This window comes from Opisthocomus hoazin, chromosome 14 (genome assembly GCF_030867145.1).
Source record: "Opisthocomus hoazin isolate bOpiHoa1 chromosome 14, bOpiHoa1.hap1, whole genome shotgun sequence".
In the NCBI taxonomy this organism is placed as follows: Eukaryota; Metazoa; Chordata; class Aves; order Opisthocomiformes; family Opisthocomidae; genus Opisthocomus; species Opisthocomus hoazin.
The window spans coordinates 16,137,926-16,165,206 of record NC_134427.1 but is presented as its reverse complement, the minus strand read 5'-3'; the positions used below and the strand labels follow the sequence as shown (position 1 = coordinate 16,165,206).

At 41.8% G+C, this 27,281-nt stretch overlaps 1 protein-coding gene across 7 annotated transcripts in view; it reads left to right on the top strand.

Annotated features, from left to right (window-relative positions):
* IL1RAPL2 (interleukin 1 receptor accessory protein like 2) overlaps positions 1 to 27,281 on the top strand; it is a 415,901-nt gene that overhangs the window by 375,764 nt on the left and 12,856 nt on the right. For all 7 annotated transcript variants that reach the window (XM_075435782.1, XM_075435786.1, XM_075435780.1 and 4 more), the window contains 3 exons: positions 11,653 to 11,782; positions 18,050 to 18,195; positions 23,215 to 23,358. In XM_075435782.1, coding sequence (XP_075291897.1) covers positions 11,653 to 11,782; positions 18,050 to 18,195; positions 23,215 to 23,358 — 420 coding nt within the window. The remainder of the gene's footprint in view (positions 1 to 11,652; positions 11,783 to 18,049; positions 18,196 to 23,214; positions 23,359 to 27,281) is intronic.

Here is a 27,281-nt window from a genome sequence, read left to right as displayed (position 1 = left end):
CTGGTTCCTTATCCTTGCATTTGCTTTCCATATCACACTGAGATCTGAGGATCTCTTGCTCTGAGCCCAATTTCCTCTCACAGTATGAGCTGTTTGTGCTGTTCACCTTAGCCGTGGGGAGCCCGCAGCCAGGCGATGTGGCCGCCTGGGACATCCCCAAAGCGATGGGACCACCTCAGGGTGAACCCATGCTCCCCTCTCCCTCGGTGTAGTCCTGCAGCCACACAAGGTGTAGGCTTTGCTGCATACTATGCTAGTGGCAAGTAGGGTGAAGGTGGTCCCATTCAGAGAGGTCTATATCTACAGCTTACTCTGGTGACTGTTGCTCCCTTTCAAACCTGGAATAGGAGTCCACAAAAGCTGACCCCGGCTCCTCTGATGCTGTGAGCCAAAGGCAATGTTACCTCCTGCAAGGGTGCTCTGCTGTGATCTGGAGAAGGCCAGTGTTAGTCCTTGCATAGACATCTTTCCTTCCCTGTTTACCCAGCGGAGTTTTGTGGTGATTTCCCTGCTAAGTCTGGAAATTCCCACTCTTTTCTGCAAGCACTTGGTGTCTTGTCACCATGAGTTTAAACAGGAAACGTCCCCTTCGCAGGAGTTTCTCCTTGGGCCAGCGCAGTGTTTTTTGATTTTTGGAGTGGCTTTAATCGTCGTCAGTCAGCACTGTTGAGGATGAGAAGGTGAAACCATGGGCTGTGCCTTCACTGTGTGTAAAGATCCAGGGAAAAAAAAGTGATGGTGCAGAATTTAGGAGTTCGGAGTTACAGACTTTATGGTTTGTCACCTGTCTAGGGAATATTGACATTGTTAGAGTCCTGTGCAACTAAAATTACATTTAATGTGTGTTTAATGTGAATGCTATCAACTGAATGCAAGGCAAGAAGCTTAGGGTAAATCCGAGTCCTCACTGCTAATAGGTTTAGGGCAATTAGTCTGTTGACTTGTGTAAATCACATCTGTCAGAGAAAAAAAACAAGGTCATTTTCAATGTGGCGTATACCTGAACTGATATATTATGGCTCAAGTTACTGAGAACAAGGGGATGCCACTGTATCTCTTTAGGAAGGCATAGTTTTAACTCTGGGAAGTTGTCTGATTTTATGAAATATCTTATGACCCTTACATTCTTAAGTGTTTGCTAAATTCTTGCACCAAAGATACAAATCCCTGTTTTAGGTCTTGTATCTTGGTTAAAAGATTCTTAACTGAAGGTTTTGAAGGAAGAAAAAAAAGAAAAAGAAACAGAAAAAAAAGAAAGATGTAAAACAGAGGTTTTAGTGTGATCGACTTTTTTAAAAAATATTATCCACCTTAATGTTACTTAATTTTTTTTTAATCATGACTTTTTTTTAGTAATAAGAAGGGCAAATAAAAATGTTTCCTTTAATTTTGACCAATTAGAAGAGATTAAACTTCCCTGTAAATTCTTTATTGGACAGCTGATGAACAATATTGATTCACTCAGTAAGCAAAATACGGGTTGTATTTATTGAACTTTTACTTTTCTACTCTCCCTGAATGCTATCTCTAAGTTTAAGTAAATAATAAAGGGGAGTTATTTACTAGGGTTAGCTTAGAGAAAATGCGGCTCTGTGGCTGTTGTTTTTCTTTTTGAGTCTTTTTCATAGATACAGTCTTTATTTAAAACTCACTGTTGCGCTTACTCAGCACAGCACTTAAATAGGTGGTTGAATTTAGTCGACAGGGCACCCTCTCCATATTCAGCCAAATGTTTGAGCAGTTGCTGAGTTTGAAGCACATCAGTCAGTTGTAGATCCTCATTTGAGTACAACCTGATCTCGGTAGCTGTGTCCCTGTTGGTCCCTTTGTGCAGGGGAAGCGGGAACCTGCATCATCTCATCACGAGCTATGGCAAGTCCTATCCCCTGCAATGAGAAGCCACCTGCATAACTGCAGCCGAGCGTGGTGACAGTTGTGGTTATACTCTTTATCAGAGGTGATTGACATCTGTCTGTCCAACCCCCTGACCAGGAACCAGCACTACATTTGATTTATTTTAGGAAGACTGGGAAAGCTGGAGAAATAAGAAGGTTGCAGCAGTTGCTGCCTCTTGTGTCTGACCCCTTTTCTTAGCCCTCCCATCCCATTCTCCTGCACAGGGTCAGGAGCATGGCAGCAGATAGAGGAAATGACTTGGCTAACATCAAAATACACGCATCAAGGTGATATTCTGGAGCTTGTTAACCGCACAAACATTTCTGGCCCAACATGCCTGCTGCAGGGCACGATGGAGGTATTAGCAAGCTGTTCAGGGAGAATTAGGTTTTTCATTAACAGCTTTGTACAAAACTGATGTCACGGTCCATATGGATCTTTCAAATTTAGAGGACAGCATACTCTGTGATTTAAACTTTATTTCATGAGCTAATTAGGAAATATAATAAACAACCTGACAAACAGGGGCTCAATCTCCTTTAGCCCAGGCTAGTCTGTTACATGAATTCACTTACTCACCATTCGAGTCATATGGTTTCAGAACTCATAACCCGTAACTCCTAATATTGTGCACCCATGAGCAAAAGAAAAGAGTTGGTTGCCTAGCCGACGGTGAGAGTCCTCATCCTTCCTCCTCCGTCAAGTTGCAGATGTCCCCTGAATCACACCGGGAAGCATGGAAGCCTCAGCAGTCCAGCTGCTGTTGGACCCACTTCAAAAGCTTTTTGGGTGAACAGATGTTTTACACCCTCCAGCTTGGAGGTCTGGTCTATAGCATTTTCGTAAGTTAGTGGATTCTGAGGAAACTGCCAGACAGAAGATGCTGGCTGCTGGAGACAGCAATTTGCAGGCAATAATGGTGTATAATGGCCCTTTAGCTCTGTCTGGCCACCTGTCCTGCCTACGTGGTGCTCTTGCTTTGACGTAATGGCGCTGCTCCCAGCCTACATCAGGCCTTAGCATGAGCTGGGTTAGCCAAAACCTAGGTGGGAATTGAGTGAACAGTCACAAACCGAGTATGAAAGTACCCCAGCTGACTCCTTAGATTCAAGCATACATTTATTTCAAAGAGTCTCACCTTCTTTATAGGACAGGACATCCATAGCATAAAGCATGAGTTCACATTTGCTTTGTCCTTTTTAAGTGAAGAAGAATTATCCTTTCCATAGTCATTGCCTTAAGAAGTTCTATCATTTGTTTAAAAATCAACATGGAAGTTGGAAGAAGTTTAGTGTAATTTCTTCAGTGTGTTGCAGCCCGCAGCTGGTTTCCTTAGCAACCTTGAATGTACCCTTTGCATACTAACTGGGAACTCGCTAAGACATATGACTGGATACCCATAATGTACTCATGTGAGTAAGGTTCAGAGTTTGGCCACGTTGATGGTAGCAGATCTTGGTTAGCTTGGTCATTCCGTGCACTTTCTTCACGTGAAGCCAGATCACTCAGCAGAGAGAGATGCTGAATTTCATCCTCTTTCTCCCCTGAGAGAAAAGATCAAGATGTACTTGCTCAGGAAAATGAAATGTAAGACATGAATGTCCACAGAAGATTTTATGCAGGTGCAAGTTGGAGAGTTGGAAAGTCCTGAAGCTGGCAAGAAGCAGAAATGTGTGGGATAGGACCCTGACTTCTCCCTGAGCCAGCAGATTGTTGGGAGAAGGCAGGAACATCTCTTTGTGGCTCAAACAGTTGGTTGTTTCCCCTTCTCACCATGGGACAGTGATCTAAGGAAGCAAGTGTCTCTCTGAATAATTTTTCCCTTCCTGCTCTTCTTTTGGAGCAACACACTTGTGTGTTGCCACCTATTTTGGCCATGCTAAAAAGCAATATCAGAACAGAGGGAGATGATTGCTGTGGCAGCATGGGGGCCATACCCATGCCCTGGCCGTAGCGAGACGATTTGTTCCACCTCACTCCCTGCTTAGTTCACCTTCATCCTGGATGTTGCTCCTTTGTTGACATTTGGCTGCCCCAGCTCTTGGAACCCTACCACCAAGGGGCCATTTTTTAAGTACTTACAGGGCATTTCTCTTAAATAATATTTCTGTGCCTTGAAATGCACAGAAATGAGCTTTTCAGAAGGACACCAGCGTTGAACACTAGCTAAAGTCAGCACAAGGCAGCTGTCAAGCTGCTTCTGGAAATCCCACTAAGCATCTGTCTTCATTGAAGGTGAATAACTGAAAAGCTAAAATCCTTGACTTTCAGTTACACCTGAGGTCTCAGTGACTAAGACTTCAAATTATGACCCCAAGGCAGTTCTGAAAATGGAATAAAGGATTTTACAGGATTTAGGTGAGGTTTACTTTGCGGGGGAGGGGGGGCGGGTGTGTGCAGGGCTTGGGATGTTTATCTGGGGGTGTTTTTGGAAAGCATTTGCACTAGGAGCTTTTGCCTTGATTAGTTCATTTTTGGAACATCTGCTAAATTTTTATCAGCAGCATTTCAGCCTTCTGTGTATTTCAGTTTTGGTTTTGTCTTTTTGTGAGAGCCGTGGTCGATAGCCAGCCCTACAAAGCAGCACTTGCAGTGTGTCATGATTGTATTGTTTAAATGGGAAATGGTTGGGGCTCTACGGAATGACAGCAAATGCACTGACTTGAGTTCTTGGCAACAAACTGTCTGGAGGCTTAGTTGCTTTGTTGCTTTGTTTCATGTCTGGGGTTCTGCTGCTTGCTGTTAGTCAGTGTTATGCTACTTTTTATATGTGCCAGTTGCTCACTTGAGTGAGACAGAAAAACACAAATATCTCATGGCCGTGTGTTCTGTGACATCTCCGGGCGCAAGAAATAAGAGCAGAGCAAGAAAGAAAGTTAGAATTAAGATTATAAACTACAGAGGACAAAATTAGAGCTAAAGATCTTCTGCATTTTTCTTGTCAGTTTTTACTGGACTCTTTCTTATTGCCAAAGAGTTGCCTTAAGTCAAAAAGTTCTTATATGAGTGAAGAACCAATTTAATGTATGTCACGTACTGTTGCCATTTATTTTTTCTACGTATCAATACAGCTACCAGAATATTATTTTAGTGGCTAGCGTATGCTGTGCATAACACGGGACCTTGCTTAGGGGAAGAGCACCTCCTTTTGTTTGTTTCTTTGTAGAAACTTGAAGAATAAAACAATCTAGTAAAATAAATATATATATATGTGTGTGTGTGTGAGTTTTTAAATGCTCTCAAACCGGTTTCAAATGTCTGGAGGCTAGGTAGGTTTGATTTCACTGTAAATTTATCTTATTGAAGCAATTATTATCACTACCCAAAGCAGGTTTCTTAGTTTTATTTAAAAAGCTTTCAGTTCATTAATTCCTGGCTGATCTTCAATTCTGCAAGTGTTTGGAAGGATCATATCCAGTCATTAATGTACTGACTGCTGGAATAGAGTTTTGAAACATTATATGATTTTCTGTAATTTTTTTTTGTTTTTGGTCAGAGAAAATAATTTGTTTTGAGTATGATTTATTTTCACTGGATCCTATAATGCTCAAACTAGTCACTGAACTCCATGAGACTTTTATCTAAATCCGGGTAACATGTTTCAGCACACAGCTAGGCATGTATTCTGTAGAATAGGCAAGTAAAAGAGGAGGAAGAAGAGTCCCAGGTAGCGTAATTAGCATGGGCTTTATAAATCTTGTTGTACTAAATAAAACATGGAATCTTTGGTCCATGTAGTAATGAAGTAATGCTTGGAATTGGCAAGGGAAATGTAAAGGAGGGAGGTGGTAATGTAGCTGGAGGGTTTGTAGCTTTGTCTGCTTCAGTACTGGATAAATCTGTGAAAAACTGCAGTGCCGCCTCAGCAGATGACAGGGACAGATGCTGAAGCCCCTGATGATGTGAAGTGGTGCTGCAGTCCCTTGGTCTGTGGCAAGAGGGGACTGGGAAGCACAGGTGATTAGCTGGGCTGGGTGACAGGAGCAAAACCCAAGCACATCCTCGGCTGCCTCTGCCAAATGCCTCCTGACTTCTCTGGGAGGTCATCCCATGGCGGATGAGCTCCAGGCAGGGGTCTAGGGCTCCGCAGCTCAGCTGCAGGGTTCGACTCTCAGACTGCAGGAGTGGCCTTGAGTGGGCACCGTTGGCTACCACTGGCAGCCTCATCGCTGGCAGCAGCTCAGCCCAGCGGGTTGGCACCAGCCAGCTGAGCCCAGCCCATGGTTCAGCTTAGGCTGCACCACCTCAGTGTGCTTCTGGGTTCTGCCGTTGTTGTGGAGCGTAGGAGAACAGCTAAGAGGATGTCCTTGCAAGGGACTTAGAGAAAACTGACATTCTTTGCAAACTACATAGAAGCTACCACACACAGAGATTGTTTTTCATGAGTCAAGGTCTGCGTTGCCCCCGGCATTTGTTTTGTGGATAAATTGCAGGCATAAGCTCAGTCTCCCATATCTTCTTATCCAGGATGTCCTTCTGAAGGAAAAGGAAATGTGTTCTTTACTTCACAGTTGTATACAATCCAGCCTGCTTTGCCAGGGGAATTTAAAGCACTCTGCTGCTCTTTGGTCAGTTTGTAGCACTTGTAAAGCACGATGGAACAATAATGTTCTTGTCAGTGACATGGTGATTTTCCTTGCAGACCGCACAGCCTGGAAAGTTGGATTCAATTTTGCACACAGCGTGTAGAATACACTTATTGAGATGTGATAAGTAACCTGCCTTTCCTGTCCTCTGTCTCGGCAAACTGAAGAAACAAAGCCTGTGAGGTGCCTGCACAACATCTGCATGTGTCAAGAGTGGGAAGCTGCTCCTTTGCAAACACTTCTCTCTGTCGGTCTTATAGGGAAAGAGTCACAGGTGTCGTTATCAGAGAGGAGCTACATGATGCATGTGCATCGAGAAGAGGGACTTGGAGTGACGGAATGATTTTTTGGTGGCAGCAATGCACTTGTCTTCCATTCTATGTGTATGCAGCATCCAGCCCTGAAAGAGATAAAAGCAATATTGTAGTCAGTGGTATTAACACTTAGATGGAGCTGAAGGTGTAAATCCAACTACCAGTGTGTGCAGGGTTGACTTTTGATGTTGCCTGGTACAAAAGGAGGTCTTCTTTTGGCACTTCCAGTTAGTTCTAGTACTAGCTTGGAAGGATCATCTGGTTCGGTTCAGGCTTGTTGAGAGTGGTGTTGTATCTGGCACAAAAACGTGAAAGAATTGGAAAAAACACTAATGTTTCAAGCCATAGGGGAAAAAAAAAAAGGCACCCAAGGATTCACAGATGACTTTGGCTGTTTGATGGGGTTACTCTGGGATGATTTACTCTGGGAGTGAAAGCCTGATTTGCTGGAAGAGCAGAGCACCAGCAGAATGGGGACATTAGAGAATGCAAACTCTGTGTTGTACCCTTGAATGGATGCTCGCAAATAAGACATGAAATCCACCTACTTATGCAAAACGAGTGAAAAAAATAAACAATCTGCATTTTCAAAAAAAATCCCTGAAAAAGTGCCTTGGCATAAGCCAGATCTTGTGATCAGTGAACAGCTTTTGTCTTCCGTGCTGGTCAGTCATCTAGCCTTGGCATTGAAGTTTTTAAAAGGCTGAACAACTTTTAGGTATTTGAATTTTCATTTACGTGATGCTTGGCGCATGCCTCATTCAAGAGAGACTGTGCTGCAGGACTTGTCATTCTCTTTCAAAGCGTGTCAGACCTGCAGTAAGCACATTCAGAATGACGCCTGGCTAAATTCTTTTGCAGTCTCTTTCTCCCTCCTTAGCCAGTACTCCTACTGCCATCAGGCAGCTATTTGACTTGAATAATTGCGTTTCTGTGGAATTCTCATTTTCAGAAAAATAATTGCTAAAATGTATGGTAGAGTTCACACAGATTTATTGTGAAAACGGTCAGGTGAGAAATATACAATAAGATTTAGCAATGAAAGTCATTCCTATTGCCAGTGGTTGTGTCTTATCAGCTGGGAGTTTTCAACAAGCCTGCCTGAGTGACAGAGCAGGGAAAGAAGCGGAAGCAGAGACTGCTGCTGGAACCCGAGGCTTTACTGCAACAAGGTGACCCCAGCAAAGCAGTGGACTCAGTGATGTCTACAAGCAGACTTTTCTACTTTCTTCCCTTGTTTCTTAAAACATTCTCTTAAGTGTTGATTCATTAGAAATCTCAGTAATCATTTTCTCTATTTCTCAGCAAATTATTAATTAAAATTGCAACTGAAATACCTGATTTAAACAGAAACCATTTACAGATGGCAAACTTTTAGGATACCATTCATTCTAGGAACTTTGATCTTGTTAATTAAATGATGCAAGGGGAATTTTTCTTAATAAGAACAGTTAGTGGTGGAACTACTTAGTGTCACGCAGAATAACAATAATGATATGCAAAAGTTTGAGCCGTACACAAAATGAGTTGTTGGAGTTGCAGACTGCCTGTTAGTTCCTTCTGCCTGGAACTGTGACTGGGTGTGATACCGCCTGGTTCAAAGCCAGCCCCAAAATCAGTACCTGCAAAGGGCACTCTCCATGCTTACTGCCTGTTTCTCCCCATATTCAAGGGTACATTTAGGAACCGGGGAACTGAGCTGCAGTTTTAGAATCTCAGCACTTTGGGGGAAATGAAGTGAGCCAAGATGTGTTCTTTTCTGGGTAGGAATTGTTTGGAGTTCCCTGAAAACCAGTAGTAACAGGTTGCTGCTGTGACCAGCTGTGTCTTAACGTAGCAGGAGAGGGGAAACCTCCCCTCCTTTTCTTGTGGAGGCTTATTTGAGGAGGTAAAGTATTTCTGCAAGGAAGAGCCAATGTTACCTTTTCTGGCTTTGTCCTGCTTCCAGAGTCGCAAAGGGGTGACGGAGTTAGAAACCAGAAGCTGCTTCAGAGGGCTACAGAAGTGTGAGATGTCCTTATGTCCTTATCAGCCTGAGGAGCAGAAGAACAGTGTGTGAGAGTTTGGCTTTGGATGGGACCTTGAGGTGTCATCAAGCCCCAAACTCTTTCCACCCTAGCACAGCTCAGCTCAGCCCAGACGTGCATCATTCTACTGAGATGAAAATTAGTTGTTCCATGAGGAGCAGTTGCTTATACCTCCCTCTGATCAGTGATGGGTTTGCAGATGAGATGGACCATGGGTTTTTTCAGGTGTGGCTGGTCGCAGAGTTTGAACTGAAAATACTAATTCACTCTAAAGTTTGCGGTTGACGGTATTAGTTTATTCTCTGGTTTTCCCCAGTGGCAAAGCTGGGAAATAGATCTGCCCGGGCATGTTCAGAGCGTGCAGGCTGTCACAGTAGAGGCTACTGATGTTTTGTATTGGGTTTGTTTATTACAGAAGCTGTGTACCAACAGCTAGGTTTTTTAGGTTTTCCTATTTGTATAGAAAACTTCTTATTTCTTCAGACCAGACGTATTACCTCAGGATATTTACTCTGCATGTATAGAAATCTTAGACTCACCTTGGAGTATTTTCATTTCTTCAGGGTTTGTTTTTAAAGTAAAAATCTGCTGGTTTGAGGAAAAGCACACCCGATAATATATTTTGCCTGTAACCCTTAATGCCCAGCATGGTGTGCGAAGGAGAGGGCATCGACTATCAGTGCTGCTAGGCCACGCCTAGCCCGTTCTGTTTCACATGGCTACAGTTGTCTCGTTCCATTAAAATCAAACACGGACCGAGCAGCCGCATGCCAGCAATCACTAAGTGGTATTTAAATAGATGCATATAGTAACTCTGAGGCAGGCGGCACAAAAGACCTCACACCACCCAGGCATCCAGTGTGTTCGGAAAACGTGAGATGGATATAGCCGGAGGCTCCGATTCTCCCCTCCGCCCGTGGAGGGCTCGCAGGGCTGGGTGAGCAGGAGCAGAAGGAAACAGACTATTCCAATATTGTCTTTTAGTGCAGTTAAATGTCTGCCTAGAAGTGTTTCTTGACTCTTCATTAGCTAATGAAGTTTGGAACTCTCTTATGATGGTGGTCAGTGTTGTGGGATATACGTGTAGCGGTGAATATCCACCCCTGCTTCTGTTGTGGACATTTGAGCTGGTTGTGTATAATCTGTCAGCATCAGCACATGTTCAGTGGCCAGCTGTGGTACCAGAGTCGTAGTGAATATGGAGATAATGAAAGATTCTGTAAAACATTTTCAGGATAAACATTTTCCATTTTTGTCTTTTGCTATTTGAGAAACAGAGACTGAAGTGCAGTCTTTAAACCTTTTCTTGCTGTATCCTGATGTTTCAAAAGGGCTTGTAATTTTGGTTCTTGGCTTGGAAACAATTTGAGCATGGCTGATTTTCAGTGGCTGGGAGTGTTGCACTTCCTGACTGATCAGACTCTTTTGACATGTCTTAAACTGGGCACTTAAATAATGGATAGACGAGTGCAAGTAGTTGGCTTGGGACAGCTCTGGGGGGGGTTTAGGCAAAGGTGCTTTAACACACAACTCTGATGTGCTCTCAGTATGCACACAGTGAGTTATCACTGCTGAGCAGACAGGAGGTGACTGATGAAGGCAGAGTAAGTCAGCCCTGTGAAACCGTTAGCCCATGCGCAGCCAAGTGATGTGCTCCAAGTGACTGGCCCTTTTTGAAAAGTGTAGGCCTGTTCTATTTCAGCGTCAAAAGAGTCTCCTGCTGGCACTGAGGATGGCTGGCGTAACAAAATATTTCTTTCGAACATAGTAAAATGCTTTATTTGGACTTTTCATGCTTGATCAGGGTCCTGGAAGATTTGGCACAAGTCACCATTGCACATGACATGAGGTCTGTCCTCCCATGTGAGGAGGTGACTCCACAGCTGCTTTGTAACCTGGACCGCCTATGCTGGGTAAAACAGGCCAAGAGAAGCGAGTGCAGCAGCTGTATTGGCATGTGAAGGGAATGGGCATGCTTCTCCTGAATTTCCTGGCTTGTTTGGGGGTTTTTTGTTCTCTTTTGTTTAAGTCTTCTGCAGGCAGACGACCATCTGTCCTGGCAGTGCAAGCACAGTCCTGGACTAGCTAGTACAGCTAAAGCTGCAACCAAACAAAAATCCATCTAAATGCTGAATTCTTGGGGAGAAAAGAAACCTGATTAGTTTCCAAGTTTCATTTTCTTTCTTTTGGAAGTATTTTTGCAGAGCTGAAAGGGAGAGTTCTTTACTCTATTGCTTGAGTAATGCTTTGAAGTTCGGTCCTTTGCCAAAGCCTGTTGACAGTAACATGGGTGTTGTTGGTGCTCACTGGCATCGTGTAGTACTTCGGGATCTTTAAAAGCTCTGAGAACAGCTTACTAAGACTTCATTAACATTTGATTTCTATCTAAGTGAGGAGGAAATTATTACTGTGTCTTTTTTATGGGTGGATAGGATGCAGTAAGCAAGTTCAGTGATTTACCTGCCTCTTAGGGCACAGTCCCCAGTCCTGGTGGAGATCCCAGGAGTCTGACAAAGAGGTCATCTCTCTTTTTAGCAACCAATCTGACATCACCTTATGTTGCCACCATTTCCGTACCTTCTCGTTGTTCATGTAGTGTCTTTCTGGGAAAAAAGAAATGATGGATAACTTCAGAGTTTCATTTTACAGCTATTTCCTGTAGATGCAAATCAACGTCACCATTTTTCCTATGGTTTATAGTTATTCCTTTTTTTTCCCCTCAAATTTTAAACGGGGAGGTTTAGTTCAGGTGTTGAGGCTTCTCATAATCATTGTCTCTCTAGTAGCTGTGACGAAGTGTCTAACTCTCTCTTTTCTTCTTGTCTTAAGGAAACCCACTGATGGTGGCCTGCAAAGCTTTCTTTGGGTTCAGTGGAGAATCGGGCCCCATGATCTACTGGATGAAAGGGGAAAAATTCATAGAAGAATTAGAAGGTCACATCAGAGAAGGCGAAGTCAGGTACTTTTTGGAGTCTTTACTGTTAAAACCATGGTATATCCCGAAAGCCTGTAGCGGTTTTTTGAACGTTTTTTTTAATTGGAAGTGGAAAATAGTTTTCTGTCCAAAGAGTGATGAATGACTTGGAACCAGGGAAGTGTGAGTTGCTCCCTCTCCTTTCTAGCGAATAAACTCTAAAGGCATAGTAGCTGTCTATGTTCCTGAAAATTTGTTATCAAATTCCCCTGATGGTAGCTGAAGCATCTCTTGAGTGTTCTGGGGGTTGATTTTAGCCCTGCATGGAAATGGTGCTGTCCACTGCAGCCACACCTCGTGGCAGTCCTTGGCAAGACGACATTCATTTCAGCATCGCTGTTAATCTTAAAGATGAATGGGCTCCTGTCAAAGTCACCATACTTTTTCTTTTCTACTGAATGTGTTGTCTGCCTGTGATACAGCTCTTAATATGCCTTAACCAGGGCTTTCGAAGCATTTGTTTCTCCATGCTTAACACTTAAGCGAGAGAGGGAAGTTGCTGTGTGAGATGTCTGATATCCAGCTTGTGCTTGGCTTGTTCCAGGTGCTGGTTATCGTTTGCTGTACCAGTTGTAAAGAAAGCAAACACTTGTATCCCCAGAAACCTTCATGGAATTTGCACCTAACAGCATCTTCTTTTCTTCCTTGTTTAATAATTACCTCCTTAATAGCTCTTTGATCAAAGACTAAGCTGTGGTTATACTATGGACAAGGTGGTCCCAGCTCCTATGGACACAATGAATGTAGATTATAAAGAAAGACAAGGTCTTTGCACCTTCCATTGCACATTTCTTTGGTCTCATTTCTGAGTTGTTTGCTTCTTGTAAAAGTGATTTTGGAGAGCACGCAGAGAGAGAGATTTCTTTGCTTTATTACTTGATCAATAATTTGAAGTTAAGCCATTTAGCCACTAGTTATTAAGATATACTAACTGACCTAACATTGCACCTTAATTGCATACAGATAGAATTTATCATATATTGCCAGAATGGCTTTAAGTGTACAATCCTCTTTTGGGCTTCTGACCACAAAATACAATTATTGGAAACTTCTGCCATTGCAAGTAATCAGCATTTAATGGCATTGTGTCCTCTCTGGTGTATATATATGAACTGAGTGATTTTGCTCATGTTCTTCCTCTGCATCAGAAGGACAATTTGAAGTTTGTATTTAAAGAGCTCTCCAGCTCTAGCACAGTTCAAAACTTTTCCTTTATGTGCATTTGTTAGTGAAATTGAGTTTGAAAAAGCTGTATTTGTCCTTCATTGTGCCATCTCATTACCCATTCATGTTTCCGATTAATTTTGTGACAACTCCCTTTTCTCACTCGTTAAAATGCTCTGACTCGCTCTACAGGCCCGTCACAATTCAGTGAGTCTTCTTTTCAACAAAGCTACTTATCACGTACCTAATCTCCTGTGCATCACAGCCAGCATTAAAAACATAGCATTTACCAAAACCTACTGCATTGTTACCAGCAGTGCCAGAGTCCGTCCTTTTTTTTTCATTTAGAAGTAGCTATGGCAACGGTAGTAGTAACTTTTTGTGAATTACTTTTTCACAGTAACAGCTCTTGTTTATGCATCCTATTACAGGTTTGCTGCTTCAGGGAAACTGTTCTGTCAGTGCCCTGAGCCAGCCTGTTCTTTCACCCACCCGTACTTATTGATGTATTTGAAAAAATGTCATGTATGTTTCAAATTTGATGAGCCACGTTGAACTTGCTGGTTAAATGTTTTTCCCATCTGTTTGCTTCTATATGGTATTATCAGCACGTTTCTGTTAATGTTGAGAAACTACAGGTAATTGGGAATTGTTACAACCAGACCACTGCACGGGTTGTTTCTTTGGCAAATATCTAACATTTTAACTGTGCATTCCCTATCTTAAATTAATTCACAAATTTAGGAGAACTCTGAATTTTTGGTGCTGTCCTTACCCTGTACTGTACCCACCTATCGTGTCACTGGATTTGCTGTATATGAGGAAAGTTCAGGTTTGCAGATCAATGCGGTGTGGGAGTACAAAACATCCATCCCTGGTTTGCATCCTCTGGCGTGCATCGCTACCAGTCAATTACTCTGCTATTATGAAAGCACTGAAATAAGGATGCCTGTGACTTGAGCATTTCTGTTAAAATCAAACCCATGGAACTGTTTTTTTTTAGTAAGCAGACTTCACCATGACTAACATATGCGTAGCTCTAGGCTTCTCATTATTTATTAGACCTCGTTACAGAGCCTCAGAATCAAAAGTAACTAATCAGCATTGCAGGATGTGGAGGCAATGAGCCCCTCTCTAACCTGCCTCCTTGCCTTCCCTTGAACTAAGATCCCCAAATGTTAGACATGCACAGGGGCAAAAGGAGAAAGAGGCTGTGCTTGCCAGCTGGGTTTTTCACAACGGTAATAAAAGTGTCATGTAAATTGAACCAGGGCTATTAAAGAAGGAATTGGAGTCTTTAAGCCTGCCTGCAGAGTTGCTGGTTGTACCTAATTATCAAAGGAGCCCACAGCAAATTTCAGCATGGTCTCTTTGCCGTGGCAAAGAAGTATTTTCAGGCAGAAATCTTACTCTCCCAGCCACCTATGAGTTGCTTCTTTTTCTTCTTCAGGCAACACTGCAAAACAGTTTGCAGGTGCCTCGTAATGCTCAACTTGTATGGCATGTCTGTCCTTTTTTTTCCCTCTTTTCTCTGTTTTTAAAGTGGAAATAATTCAACTCGTTCTAGAGGCATGGGAGTGAAAGAAGTGAATGGAGACATTTTGAACTGCAGCCTTACTTCTTCCTGCTGATTAATTTAGCATTCTGCCTTTTCACCCACAGAAGTCAACTGATGCAAATGCTCAGGCAAAATGAGGAGCTTATATGCTGCTAGGAGAGGATGCTGCAGGAGGGAGGCAGAATTATCGCTACTGCCTGGCTAATGTGCTGGGTACTTCGCAGAGAAGTATGAAAATGACAGCCCTCTCCTGAAAAGCTTGTACTATTCAAGTAGACAATTTCTGGGCAGAGAAGGAGAAACATGATACAGCAAAGTGAAAGGGAAGATCGCTGTGCTGTGGTGTTAGTTGAGGTTCTTTTCCTTGGAGAGGTACTTATGTACATGCAGATCTGTCCTTTCATCTGCAGGCTATTGGTAAAGACTAGAAAGAAGGGACTAGAGTCTGTATCCCTGTTCACAGTCCTGCTCCTCAACTATATAAAGAATAAAAGTTTCCTTTTTGAGAAGTCCCAACTCGCATGCAGATCAGTAAAGGTTTGGAATTAATGCCTTGGTCTTGTAAAGAGACCCAGCTGAAGCTTTCTTGTGGCCTTTACATCTGTGATCACACAAAGCCTGGAAATTATAGGAAAATGTGGTTTCAAAGGAAAAGTATTTTAACTTCAGATTCAACTTTGTGCATAAATACATTGGAACAATACGACAAAAGATTTGAAAAATCAAAAACATTGATATTTTTCAAAGAAAACATTTGTATTCTGAAATGATAATTTTGTTTTTAATTCTTATTTTCTTAACTGAAAAATAATGACTAGACAAAATGTTTTGTTTCAGATAAAATGCTTCACCTTGAACAAAAAGAAAGCTAGCTTGAACAATAAGAAAGCACTGGGTATTTTTACCTCACACACCTCTTCTTTCTCTCCCTCCATCCTGTTTGTTGTGAGTTGTCAAGCACCGTAGATTTACCTATGTATTAAATGATGCAATTACTCTTACAGTTTGTTCATCAAACCAGAAAGAAGAGCCAGTATTTTCTCAACTTGTGGGAGCTGGCTTGTGTTGGCAGTGTTGCTGGCAACGCAAGCAAATACTGTTGCAGCTGTGAGGTCTTACTTGTTCATACTGTATTCCTAACTCAAAAATATTGTTCTCAGTGTTCTCTGAACCAACTACAAAATGCAATCAATTAAAAGCTGCACGCATATTAAAAAAATGTAAGCGACCAACTGTGTATTTCTGTGGCAATAATGTATTGTTCACGGTCGAGTGCTGGTTAAAAAAAAAAAAAAGGATGGGGGAAAAAAAAGCAGGAGTGAAAGATTTAACACCACTAAGAGCTTTCTACACTTTGCTACCAGCATAATATTTAAGGGTCCATCAGCATTTTCATGTTAGATCCCATTCTAGAGTGTTCTCTTCCGAAAAATTGCAATTAACATGAAAATAAGTGAAAAAAAAAAATTCAGTCCAAATGTGTATTCTTTTTTATGAAAGCTCCTTTTTAGCTGATCATGTACTATGTAAATTTAGGTTAAGGGTTGATTATTTTATTTGAAATAGATTCAGAACAATAGTTTATTTTCTCTTAATTGTAATCTGTCTTCATGTTTTTCTGCATCAAATATGCTGATTGTAGTAAACACAAGACAATCTGAACATTCACAGTGTGCTCCAGATTAGTGTCCCAGATATCTTCTCTGCTAATGATTTTATTTGTTCCTTGCAGCATGATTTCTAGGCCAAAATTTGTGAAGCATATTGTTTACCAACAGAGAAGAAAGACTTTCCTGAGTTTAAAAGGTTTTGCTATATGTACATATGGAATATAGGTTAATAGGTAAATTAGAATTTATTTATCTGATCCCCAATAAATTAGGGTCATTTGAGTCTGCAAACAGGTCAGGCTCTCCTGGGAGGTTTCTTTTCTGGCCAGGAATGATACAAATTCAGCCTTTCTTGCATTATATTCAGCACTTGGACTCAGGGACAGAATAAAAAAAAATGCAAAAATACACAATAAATAAGGGTGAATTTGCGAAAAAGATGCGATCAGAATTTCCAAATGCAACACACATGCCTTCTTAAACTAAAGTTTTTCCACTTGCTTTTTTGGAAGTTACACCGCTGTAGTGAACGAGGCTGAATTGTTGTGGATGCTCTGGTACATCTGCTGAGTTCTGTCAGACCACCCAAGCCTTTAAAGGCTAGGTGCGGGGAAATTTTACCGTAAATATGTGGTTTATAGCAGTCAGGCTTCCGTTTTTGATTGTCTAGTGCAGTGCCCTCGTATTTCATTTCTGATTTGTTTTCAAATTTGGAGATCCATGTTTGTTATATGAAACTATATACATATGAAAAATGCGTGTGCGCATTGGAAACCCTAAAACAGCTTTGGTTTATAACAGAGAGATTGGGGGTTTGATGTTGTTACTGAAAAATTTTAAGCTCTCCAGAAGCAGTTTCCATCCAGTGCAAACAGCACTCTGGTGAATTACTTTGTGCCAAATCACCTCCCGCCAGTCTCCGGACTTTTTGGTGAACCTGGATCCTGTTTATACCTTTACCTCTTAGTGCCGTACACTATCTTTTTGGAGAAGAGACTCACTGAAGTACTGCATGTGATGGTGAGTTCGCAGGCAGCTGCGAGGGCGTCACACATTTTACGTTCACCCTCTCACACGTGATGCAGCTGCGCGCTAACAGGGTCAAATGAATCGGGTAGATTTTAATTGACATTACATTTCCTTGTTCAAAGGACCAGGAGCGTTTTCCTGAGCAACTGATCAGAAGCCATTTGAGAGGGACTGTATTTTGGTAGGGCATTGTATTTTTAAACTTAGTGTCAGCATCAGAAAACACTTGCATGTACTTTGCATTCTTTTTAAGGTTCACATTAGAAGAAGGACATGAAAGGACTGTACCTCTGGCCTGAAAGTCTGCTAGAACTTTGTTCCCTTTGTGGGGATTTTGCATGTCTCCTCTGTCCTCTCAAAGGAGCAGAGAGCTCTTGGTCTTGACACTGTTCCCTTGTAAAGTCAGGATCTAGCCCCTGAAAATAGAGAAAAATTCCACAGAGTAGCACGGCTCCTTTCATTGGTTTTCCAGACTGCCTTAAAAAGCATCACAATACCCAGCCCTTAAAATATTGCCTTATAATTTGCTCAGCAGTGGCTTAGTAGCACATATTTACTTCTCTGGAAAGTGAGTATTTATTGCTTCTTTTAAAGGAGACATTGTTTTTAGCATTTGTGAACAAGCTGCATACAACCGTTGCACTCGTCGCCGCTCTTCCTGCACTTGATTAGCTCCTCGCTACAGACATGGCAGGAGAAGAAGGCTTTTGGTTGTCGTGGAAGATGCCTCCGTGAAGTCTCTTTCAGGCAACTGGAGTCTACTTCTAAGTCCTTCTCAGGAGTGAAGGATGCCGGGAACACTGTGTATCTTGTGCTGAGAAATCGTGGTTCTTCTGGGAACCTTCCACCTGTAGTAATTCAGTTAAGTGAAGACTGTCTCCTTCCTTTCAGACTCCTCAGAGAACATCTTGGAGAAAAAGAAGTTGAATTGACATTGATCTTTGATGCTGTTGAGGAGGCAGACCTGGCTAACTATACGTGTCATGTGGAAAACAGAAACGGACGGAAACATGCCAGTGTTCTTCTGCGCAAGAAAGGTAATTTTAGTAATTTAGTAGGCATGGCAGTGATGGGTTGACGGTTGAACTTGATGATCTTAGAGCTCTCTTCTAATCTTAATGATTCTATAATTGTCTTTACTGAATTACCTGTACTCTCGCCTGCCTCAGCAGCAACAGGTCAGCCAGTGGCAAAGGTTCTGTTGACCTCTCTGAGCCAGGCTGGACTCCTGTGTGCCTACCTGGAGCTGAAGTATGTTTGTGTTACAGCTTCAGTTTACCATTTGTGAAAAAAAATTATGAATTGTTCTTTAGTCTGTAGTGAATCAGCTGTGCGGGTGATGCACTTGCTTGGAATACAGTCACCCATAAAGCACCCATATCAGCAGTGGAAGTATTTTGGTCTAAACAACCCACGAATTTGACCCCAAGTTGACTGACTAGACCAGAGGTAATTGTGTGATGGAGTTAAAATGTGCATTTCTTAGGACAGGTACCTCAGCACTGAGGTCAGATGTCGTGGTGTTTCTCCGCTTCCTGGCTTTGCTGTTTAAATCGAAAGCTTTAAACAGTTGCCATGCATTTTGATTTCTAACTGCACTGGGAATGAAAACATTGCAATGGGAGCTACAAATCAGTGGAGAACTACCACATCATGATTGCTTTTCTTGGTACTGTACTCGGAATTGGGAATACCCCTATTGACAAGTTATCTGTAGCAGAAAGGAAACCGTGTGGGTTTGTATGTTCCAACTTAAAAGGTGCTACTATGCTTTGCTGTTTGTAGAAGTCATTATTGTGAGGAGTGTAACAGTGTCTCATTACAGTTCTTAAGCTGTTTATTCAGTCACCTCTCCTATTCATAAGTAGGGTGACATTAAATTTGATGGTGATCTCTCTAAGATACAGTGTGTTAGGTAGTACAAAAGCTGTGAGACAGTAACTGTTGGGAAAGCAAAGGTTATACACTCAAGATGAAGAGGTAATGTGAAACCACAGAGCCATCAGCACAGGAGATTGACTAAAGAGTTACTGCATAGTCCAGATATCTGCCGTTATTCTTGGCTGTAAATTAATTTACCAAAAGAGAAGAACAACTGCTTTCACAAGGCACACCTGCAAGTACTGTTCCAGTCCTTCATGTGCTTTCAGACCACTGAGGCAAGGGACGTGCTTCTCAGCGGGTTGTGGACTGCAGTGTTAGTGTCAGTTAAAAAATCCAGCACCCTCCATCATCACAGTTGCAGCAAAATCCCACAAGAGTGTCAGCATTTGGAGAAGATTCAGATATACTGTTAGTACCTGAGCGTGCTGCAGATTGCCCTCTGACCGTAGGGTAGATGTCACGATGGGACCAGTGAACTAAGAGCCAAGTGGAAGAACAGGGAGACCAGCCAAGGCCTCTCTAGATGGGGCACCGCAGTTCTGGAAAACATCCAGAGTCATCAGTTCACCTAAAGGCATGCTGGATGCTAAGTGCTGTGTTTCATGGCTACAATCTGTATAAAATGAAAGGTGAGGGAGGGGTGCTATTGGGACAAAAAAGGGCTACTAGGGAGAGGAAACTTTTGGGTCAGTGTCCTCTTGTTTTGCTATTCTTTCATGGACCCCCAGCTTACATGTGTGAAAGTACAGTATGCAGTCCTGTCAAAATCAGTTGAATTAAGTCCTACTTAGTTTCCTCTATGTGTGAGAGTTTTATGTCCTCCCAGAAAGAAGGGATAACACAGGTTGTATTTTACGTTAAATGATGAGAAAACGCAATCTGGAAGGTGAAAACCACTCTGAGAAACAAGGGCCCACAGTTGTATATTCGACATCTAAACTGACAGGATGTCATGACTTTAATGAAGGCAGCTGGTCGTCATGATGAAGGATTAGCCTCTTTAGTGCAAAAAGCGTTCTGCCTTTCCATCCGCTGAACCCAATAAATATACAACTGATAGTAAGTATATCTATGTTGACTGTTAAATGTTCAGCTGTGTTGCATATATTAGAGTAACAAGCTAGGTTTATTTATAACAAGAAAATGCAGACATTTCAGAGCTCTGCTGAAATTATGGAAGGAGCACTGCTGAATACAGAATTTGAGGGTGGAAAGGATCACTTCACAGCTACTATTTCATTTCTCTCTGCACTGTGACTGTAGAAGGCTTATATTCCCCTCAGGCATGCTCAGTAGTTGATTTTCAAGCTATTAAAGTGTCATTTAAAATAACCACAGTATTTTCACTGTGTCCTTTGACTGCCTGTCCCATTTTGCTGTTTATTATTTATTTGTTAAGTTCTTACAAATACTTGACCAAACCTTTTCATTTCAGCAACTTGGTATAATTACTTCTTCTTCTGGCTTTCTCCAGCTTGGATTTGACCGTAGAGTATTCATGATGCAGGGTATACTCCTGTGACAAGATTTAGGGCAGTGCTGGTAAGAAGCTGTTCACCAGCATCTTTTGTGCACGTCAGAGAAGGGAGCCTGGATTCCTGCTGTGATGTGCTGCAGCTTTCCAGATGCTGAGACGCTTGGGAAAGGTGAAGAGGAAGCACAGATCTCTCATCCAGAGAATTTGCTTTCAAGTAGTTCAAAAATAAGTTCTGGACAATCCTGGGTTTGCTTTTCTTTTTTTCTCCATGCTGTCCTAGCATGTTTGGGAAACTTTCCAGATTACATGGAAACACAATGTACACCCACTTGTCCCTTGGCTGTGGAAGTAGTTCAGGATTCCCTTCAAGCGAATATGAAAACAGTCCAGTATTTTAGTGATTGAAGTCTACAGAGTCTATAATACAACTGTCCTGGAACATGAGTAACTTGTCAGTAACTGCAGGATAAAATCAAGCCTTGCTTCTAGTGGAAAGAAGCAGTGAATTTAGATAAAAGTAATAATTATAATGATGTTTGCTCACCATTTATTTCAGGGAGGCTGCCTTTATTCAAGACATGCAAGAAACTAATTTCTGAGGTTTTTTGATACTGATATAGTACTAAATGATCACTAACCTAAAATATATTTGTTTCTCATTTGTTGGGTATTTATTAGACTTTTAGTATTCTGAAGACCATAATCCTCTATGATACGCTGTGGCTCAGTTCTTCTATATTATTTTATATTAGAAAATATCAGAATTTTATTATTTACTAATTTTCAGTCACTATTATAGCACAAAGCCCAGATTCAACTCCTTTCCTAATGCTGGGTGTGCTGCCTTCCCTGTTGACTGCAGTGAGGACCGCTTTGAGGAGTAAGGCATTAATCGGAGGCAGGGACTAAGAGCTGGAGTTCTCCATTGCCTCCACCTTGGAATGGAAATAAGGAGCCCAAAAGCCTTGGCTTTCTGCGTCCTTATGTCTGGACTCTAGGAGAGTTTATGGGGCAGTGGGACAAATACAGAACATGTGAAAGCAAATCGGTTCTGCCCTTTGAGCTGAATTTTTTGGTTTTGCTCGATACCCTGCCATTCCCCCAGCAAGTGGACACGTCTGTGCTCCTGTGTGGGCTGCAGGTGATCAAGATTCAGCATTTTCTCTCCTTCCAAGCTGGAAGCTTTGCCATCATCTCACTTTCCTAGCAAAAAAGATTCAGTACAACAACAACAAAAACTTTTTTTCCCTGAAAAGTGATGTCAACCAACTCTGTTCTCCATTTGACCAGGTTTATCCTCAAAGCACTTGCTAACTTTATCATGCAGTGTAATAGAAGTCCCATGAATTCCCTGTGTTCTCAGAGAGATTAAATAGCTATTACAATAGACTTTATCCATCTATTAGTCCATGACTTCTTACCAGACATCAGAGATACTGTAAACTGGGAATAGCTTGACATCTGATGTTAATTATTGAAATGCAAGGCATGGTGAGGCATGAATAACCCCAAAAGGCACACAACTAAGTGGACTTTTATCTTGAAAATGACACAAATGACGTACCAGTAATATCTTTCGACCTAAGTTTTAGAAGCATAAAGACCACAAAAACTTTGTCTTGCCTGTATTACAGTTTTTACGTTTTCACATCGTATTTATCACAGCAGCAAATATCTTCATGATGTCTTGTCTGAACTGATACAGGCTGTTAGAGGTAGCTATTGTCATCGTTTGTCTTTTATGGCTAAGTAGTATGCCGAGTAATGTTATGAGCAATGTTGTATTCAGAGGACATTTCAGGCTAAAGAGCAATACTGTTGAAGTTAGTGCCTCGCATCAGGTAGAGCACTGGACTGGTATTCGAGGGTTTTTTATCCTATTCTGGCATTGGTTTGCTGAATGACCTTGAACACATTGCTTCGCTTTTTTATGCCTCTCTTTCCCCAGCTGTAAAAGATGGATAATTTTATTTGGATGAATTTGTGAAGTTGTTTGAGGCAGACTGCTTGTGATGTTTCCTAACAAAAGCATCCCAGTAGGAAATTTTAACTAGCACTAGTTCCCATTGAAGTATAATGTGTAGTAAACAAATGTGAAAACTCTGTTAGTAGGCGTCACAACTCACACAAAGTGGCTATTAAGAGCCTGATGTGTGCTCCTGGCTTCTCGTGTTATCTTGGGCCTTCTGGATGCTCAATTCATTCTCCAGTGATTCAGCTGAAGTCTTGGCTTGGCAGCTCATAGCAGCTCATCCACTGGCTTCACAAATATAAAATCAAAGTTTAATAATTGGGGGGGACACTAAAGCCTCCCAAATGGGGTACAATATGTCTAGTATATCTATTCTCACATGCTGCATACAGCATTTGATGCACTCTGCCAATACAGAAGTTTCAAACTCCACAAGCTCATTAAAAGTTGATTAATCCTCTGTGTAAAATCACTACGTAATTCCCTTGTATAAGAATTATGATAATAGCCTCAAATGCATTCTGGATGGTGGTTTCATATGGGCAGTAGATGTAGTAAATGGGTAAAGTTAAGTAATAGGCAATGAACAAAAAATTAGACATCCTTAATGTTACAGTGGTTATAATTGGAAGCTGCACAGTTTTATGTGGAATTGTACAGTGGATTAGAGCAAATAAAGCTCGGAAAGATCACAACCTTTTTGTCTTTCCTTGCTAATTTTAGATTTGATCTACAAGATAGAGCTTGCTGGAGGACTGGGAGCCATCCTTCTTCTGCTTATTTTGCTCGTGACCATCTATAAGTGCTACAACATAGAGTTAATGCTGTTCTACAGACAGAACTTTGGAGGAGACGAAGCAGCTGATGGTAAGCAGTTGCTCAGGAAACTCAATATATGCAATGGAAGTATTTCAGAGACCCAAAGCAATGAGACTTCTAGATTGAAATGAATCCCAGAAGACACCTGCTGCCAGTTTAAGTTCAAAATTCTAAGCACCCAACAGTGTAAAGCCCTAAGAGTTCCTCCCAAAGCCCCCTGAAATCAGTCTTTTCACTGAAATGTCACTGGGCCATGCCATAAGCAAATGGGAGTCGGAAGAACTGTTCAGGAGTCTGTTATAGAGGCTTGAATGTCATTTGTGAACCGATTCCTCAGGAGAACTCTGCACGTTCCTGTGTCCCAGTGCCACATATGCCCAGGATCACTTCTCCTGAGATCCATACTGAATGTGGGCAGCCCTTTTCACCAGGTATTTTTCATTAAACATTTCCATTGAATTGTCTTCAGGCTGCCAGCTAACTCCAGTAACTAGTGAGAGGCAACTGTTACTGAGGCTAACTAGTTACCCCACTTAACTGGGAGACTGTAAACAACTTAGTGGAAATGTACAGTTTGTCTGGAGAGTATGTTTAGAATAAACGAGGCTGGTTTTCTGTGTTCTTGCCCCCGCTTGCCTCTCACTAGCATATATTCTGTTTGGTGCCTAAAGCTAAACACGCATTTTTAAATTGAAGCTTTAATTCTCCTGAACGTAGAGCGTTGCTGCTCCTATGAAGCTGGAGTAAGTAAGCCCTGGTAAACTAAATCCAAGTGCTTTAAAGCCTATTATTATATTCTAGCACTTTTATTATAGCATAATTAGTATGTTATTAATATGCATAGAACTAGTATCTGCAGAAGTTCTGAAGTACAGTATTCAAGTACAGGTACTTTTCATAGCCCGCTGCGACACTTGGGAGTCACGTAGGCAGTCTGGAATGGTGTATTGAGAAAGAAGAGTGTATTTGAAAACAGAGCAGGGAACTATTTCCCCTATTGTGTCACAACAATGTGCAGTTGCACAGACATGTTACTTTCTGCAGTTAGCATTACAAAATAATAAATGTTTCTGTTTAACACTGGGTAGATACGGTGTGAAAATGTTTCACTACAATGAAATCCGTGGGAGTTCTGGAGAATGGGTGGAGTGACACCCAGGGGATTTTAGAGCGTGGAATGATAAATAGAAGGAGTGGAGGTCGGAAACTTCCTCTTTCTTGATCTCTGTGTGTGAGTGGGAAAGCCTAAAATGATGCTTTTTTCATACTGTACAATACTGCACAGTATTTCTACTGATACCTAGGAGAAGGTGAAGGGTGAGATTATGTGGGTTTGGAAGTGATTTACCTCTAACGCCTTGGGATTAGACCAACATAGCATCCCTGGTTTGCACCAACAAAAAGTGACCGAAGTGGTAACTTCCTCCAGATTGCTTTGATTCATTTGTCTCGAGTTTTCAGTGTGGAGTTGCTGCATGTTTATTCATGTAACTTCCTTGGTTCAATGACTTTTTAATTTATGAAACAATATTATTTTCTAGTTGTTTAGAGGAAGCCGCACAAGTACATAAGGGATTTTGTGTGCATGTTAATTCTGAAAACAACCTTTCATTTTTCCACTGCATGATTTTAGAACTATTGCAGCTTTGTGTCTCATTCTGATCCTGCAGAATGAAAGATAGAGGCAGAATGTTACCAAAGTCAAAGCATATACAGGGATGTTTCTTTCTACTTAGGCAGGCTATAGTGAAAATATACAGAGCTCCCACGAGCAATCAGCTGTATAGATGCAATTGCAGGGTCATTTTCCATTTATACATGTATTTCTTTAATATAGAAATAATAAATATTGGAACTCAACAGATTTGCTTTATTCCTATTTCTAAAAACATTCTAAAAAAGCAACGTTGGATGCATTCACTTTCTGTGTTGTGCCAGACATTGTTTTTAGAGAAAATGATGCAGAGGATTAGAGAAGCCGTTTAGAAAACAACTCCAAAGAGTGCCACATCCAGAGCACACAGAGCAAGCAGTGGGTGAGCATGGATGGGTCCTTCTGCTGTGTCCTGTATATGTGAAGCTTGTGAAGGGGGAGTCAAGACTGTACAGATGTACCACAAGCGTATGGACTCAGAGGAGGCCTGGGGAACTGGTTCTGTCTACCTCTTGCTTCCTAGTATTGTGAGCAGAGGTGATGGAGAGGGCGGTTGTCACCTGCACGCAGCTGGAAGGGGCAGGGAGCTCAGGGACTGCTTGCACCCAGTCCGTGCATGGTTTTCACGCTACTTTATAACGAGGCGTGTCAGCGCTCTGGGTTTGCTTTGCTGCCTTTGCAGAGCTCTCAGATGTTTGCAGGGACGTTTGCCTCCTGGATCGCTTGGTGGCTGGCTTCTCTTAAAAGGTTTTGGCAGACTTCATTACGGATAGGGTAGCAGGTTTTGGACAGGCCTCCGAAGCCGACTGGCTGTTGTTTGTTTGCTGTTTGTTCTTCTGTCATCTTTCCATCAGTAACTACTATTTTGTAGGCTGTTGATTTCAGAGAAATATCAGCAAGCCAGGTGGAGATCCTCCCATACAGCTTTGGTGACACTAGGCAAATTGCCTTTTACAAACGTATAATTACTCACGTGCTTTGTCTGTAGCTCTGACCCTCGTGGGTCTGGCTTTGTGTCAAGAATTATAAGAAAGTAACCATCTTTTCAAGGTCATCAAGGAATGTATTGTATTATGATTAGAAATTTTTTTTTCTTTTTATCAAAATATATTGATGATTTTTAACTGCTTTAATTAGCTTTCATGGGTGCTATTCTTTACAGATAATTGGTACTCAGAAATCCTCCATTCATGCAGCTTTGTCCTCACAACATTAACTATTTGATTTTTCATTTTCTGTAAATAATGGCAGCTGTGCTCTTCCCTGGAGGTGGTATGGCTGAAGGTTGACTTTTTCAATATACTGTTTTCCATTACTGCAGAGGAATAGCAAAGAGAAGTGTCAGTAAGGCAGTCTGATCCCAGCAGAGGTCCCAAGCCCGATGGTGGTGCCACTTCTGTTCTTGGCTCAGTCGCCAGCTCTTGGCTCCGTGTTTGGGATGCAGAGAGCTGGAGACAAGCCCCAGTGCTGTGTGGGAGGAGGAGGAGGAGGAGGTGTGTTGCCCTTTCCAGCCAAACCACTGTGTTGCAGCCCCGCAATCCTCATGTGGCGTTGCCTGGGTCCCCTCTGTCACCTGCTGCGTGCCTCCACCTTTGGATGAGGCTTGGCCTCCACCCCTGGGCTGCAGGCAGAATGGAGGGGCAAGTCTCACCCTGTGCCCCGTTTGCTCTTGGAGTTATTACTCTCCCTCATACTGTGAGACCCATGTGCATTTAAAATGTCTTGGATCAAGTGAGCTCTAAAATTATGATACTGGTTTTAAAATCTACAAGATTTTCTCAAAAAATGCTTTGGACTGTTTGTCATCATTTTCTCCATAATCAGTATTCATCTGAGTTGTCATATATTTTCTCACAATTACTTGTGTAAGGAAGTTTTCCTTGCTCAAAACTTTCTAAACTGTCCAGGCTCAAAAACTTTTCCAAGCTCAAAACTTGCACATAATCATAGCACTCTTGAGGCGTAGGAGTTGAAAGAAAGATTCCATTAGCAGTGTGTAAAGGATTAAAATAAGAAGTTCCAGCTTTAGTATTTGTATTAAAATTTTGCTCATGATCTGTTCTGATGTGAGATGTATACACTGACCACATGAAGCAGAATTACTAACTGGCTTAACATGCAGAAGAAAACTGATACCCTTTGCCTGGATCTGAAAAATTCCTCTGTGGAAGCCAGATTGTATGTTCCTGTGAGAAGTCCCAGCTTCGTAGGGAAGTGCTTGATCATTTCAAGGAATAATACGATTTCCTAGTACCTTCTGTATTCTTTCCAGCGCTCTTCAAAACAACAGGCTAAATATGAATTTGTTTTCTTACAG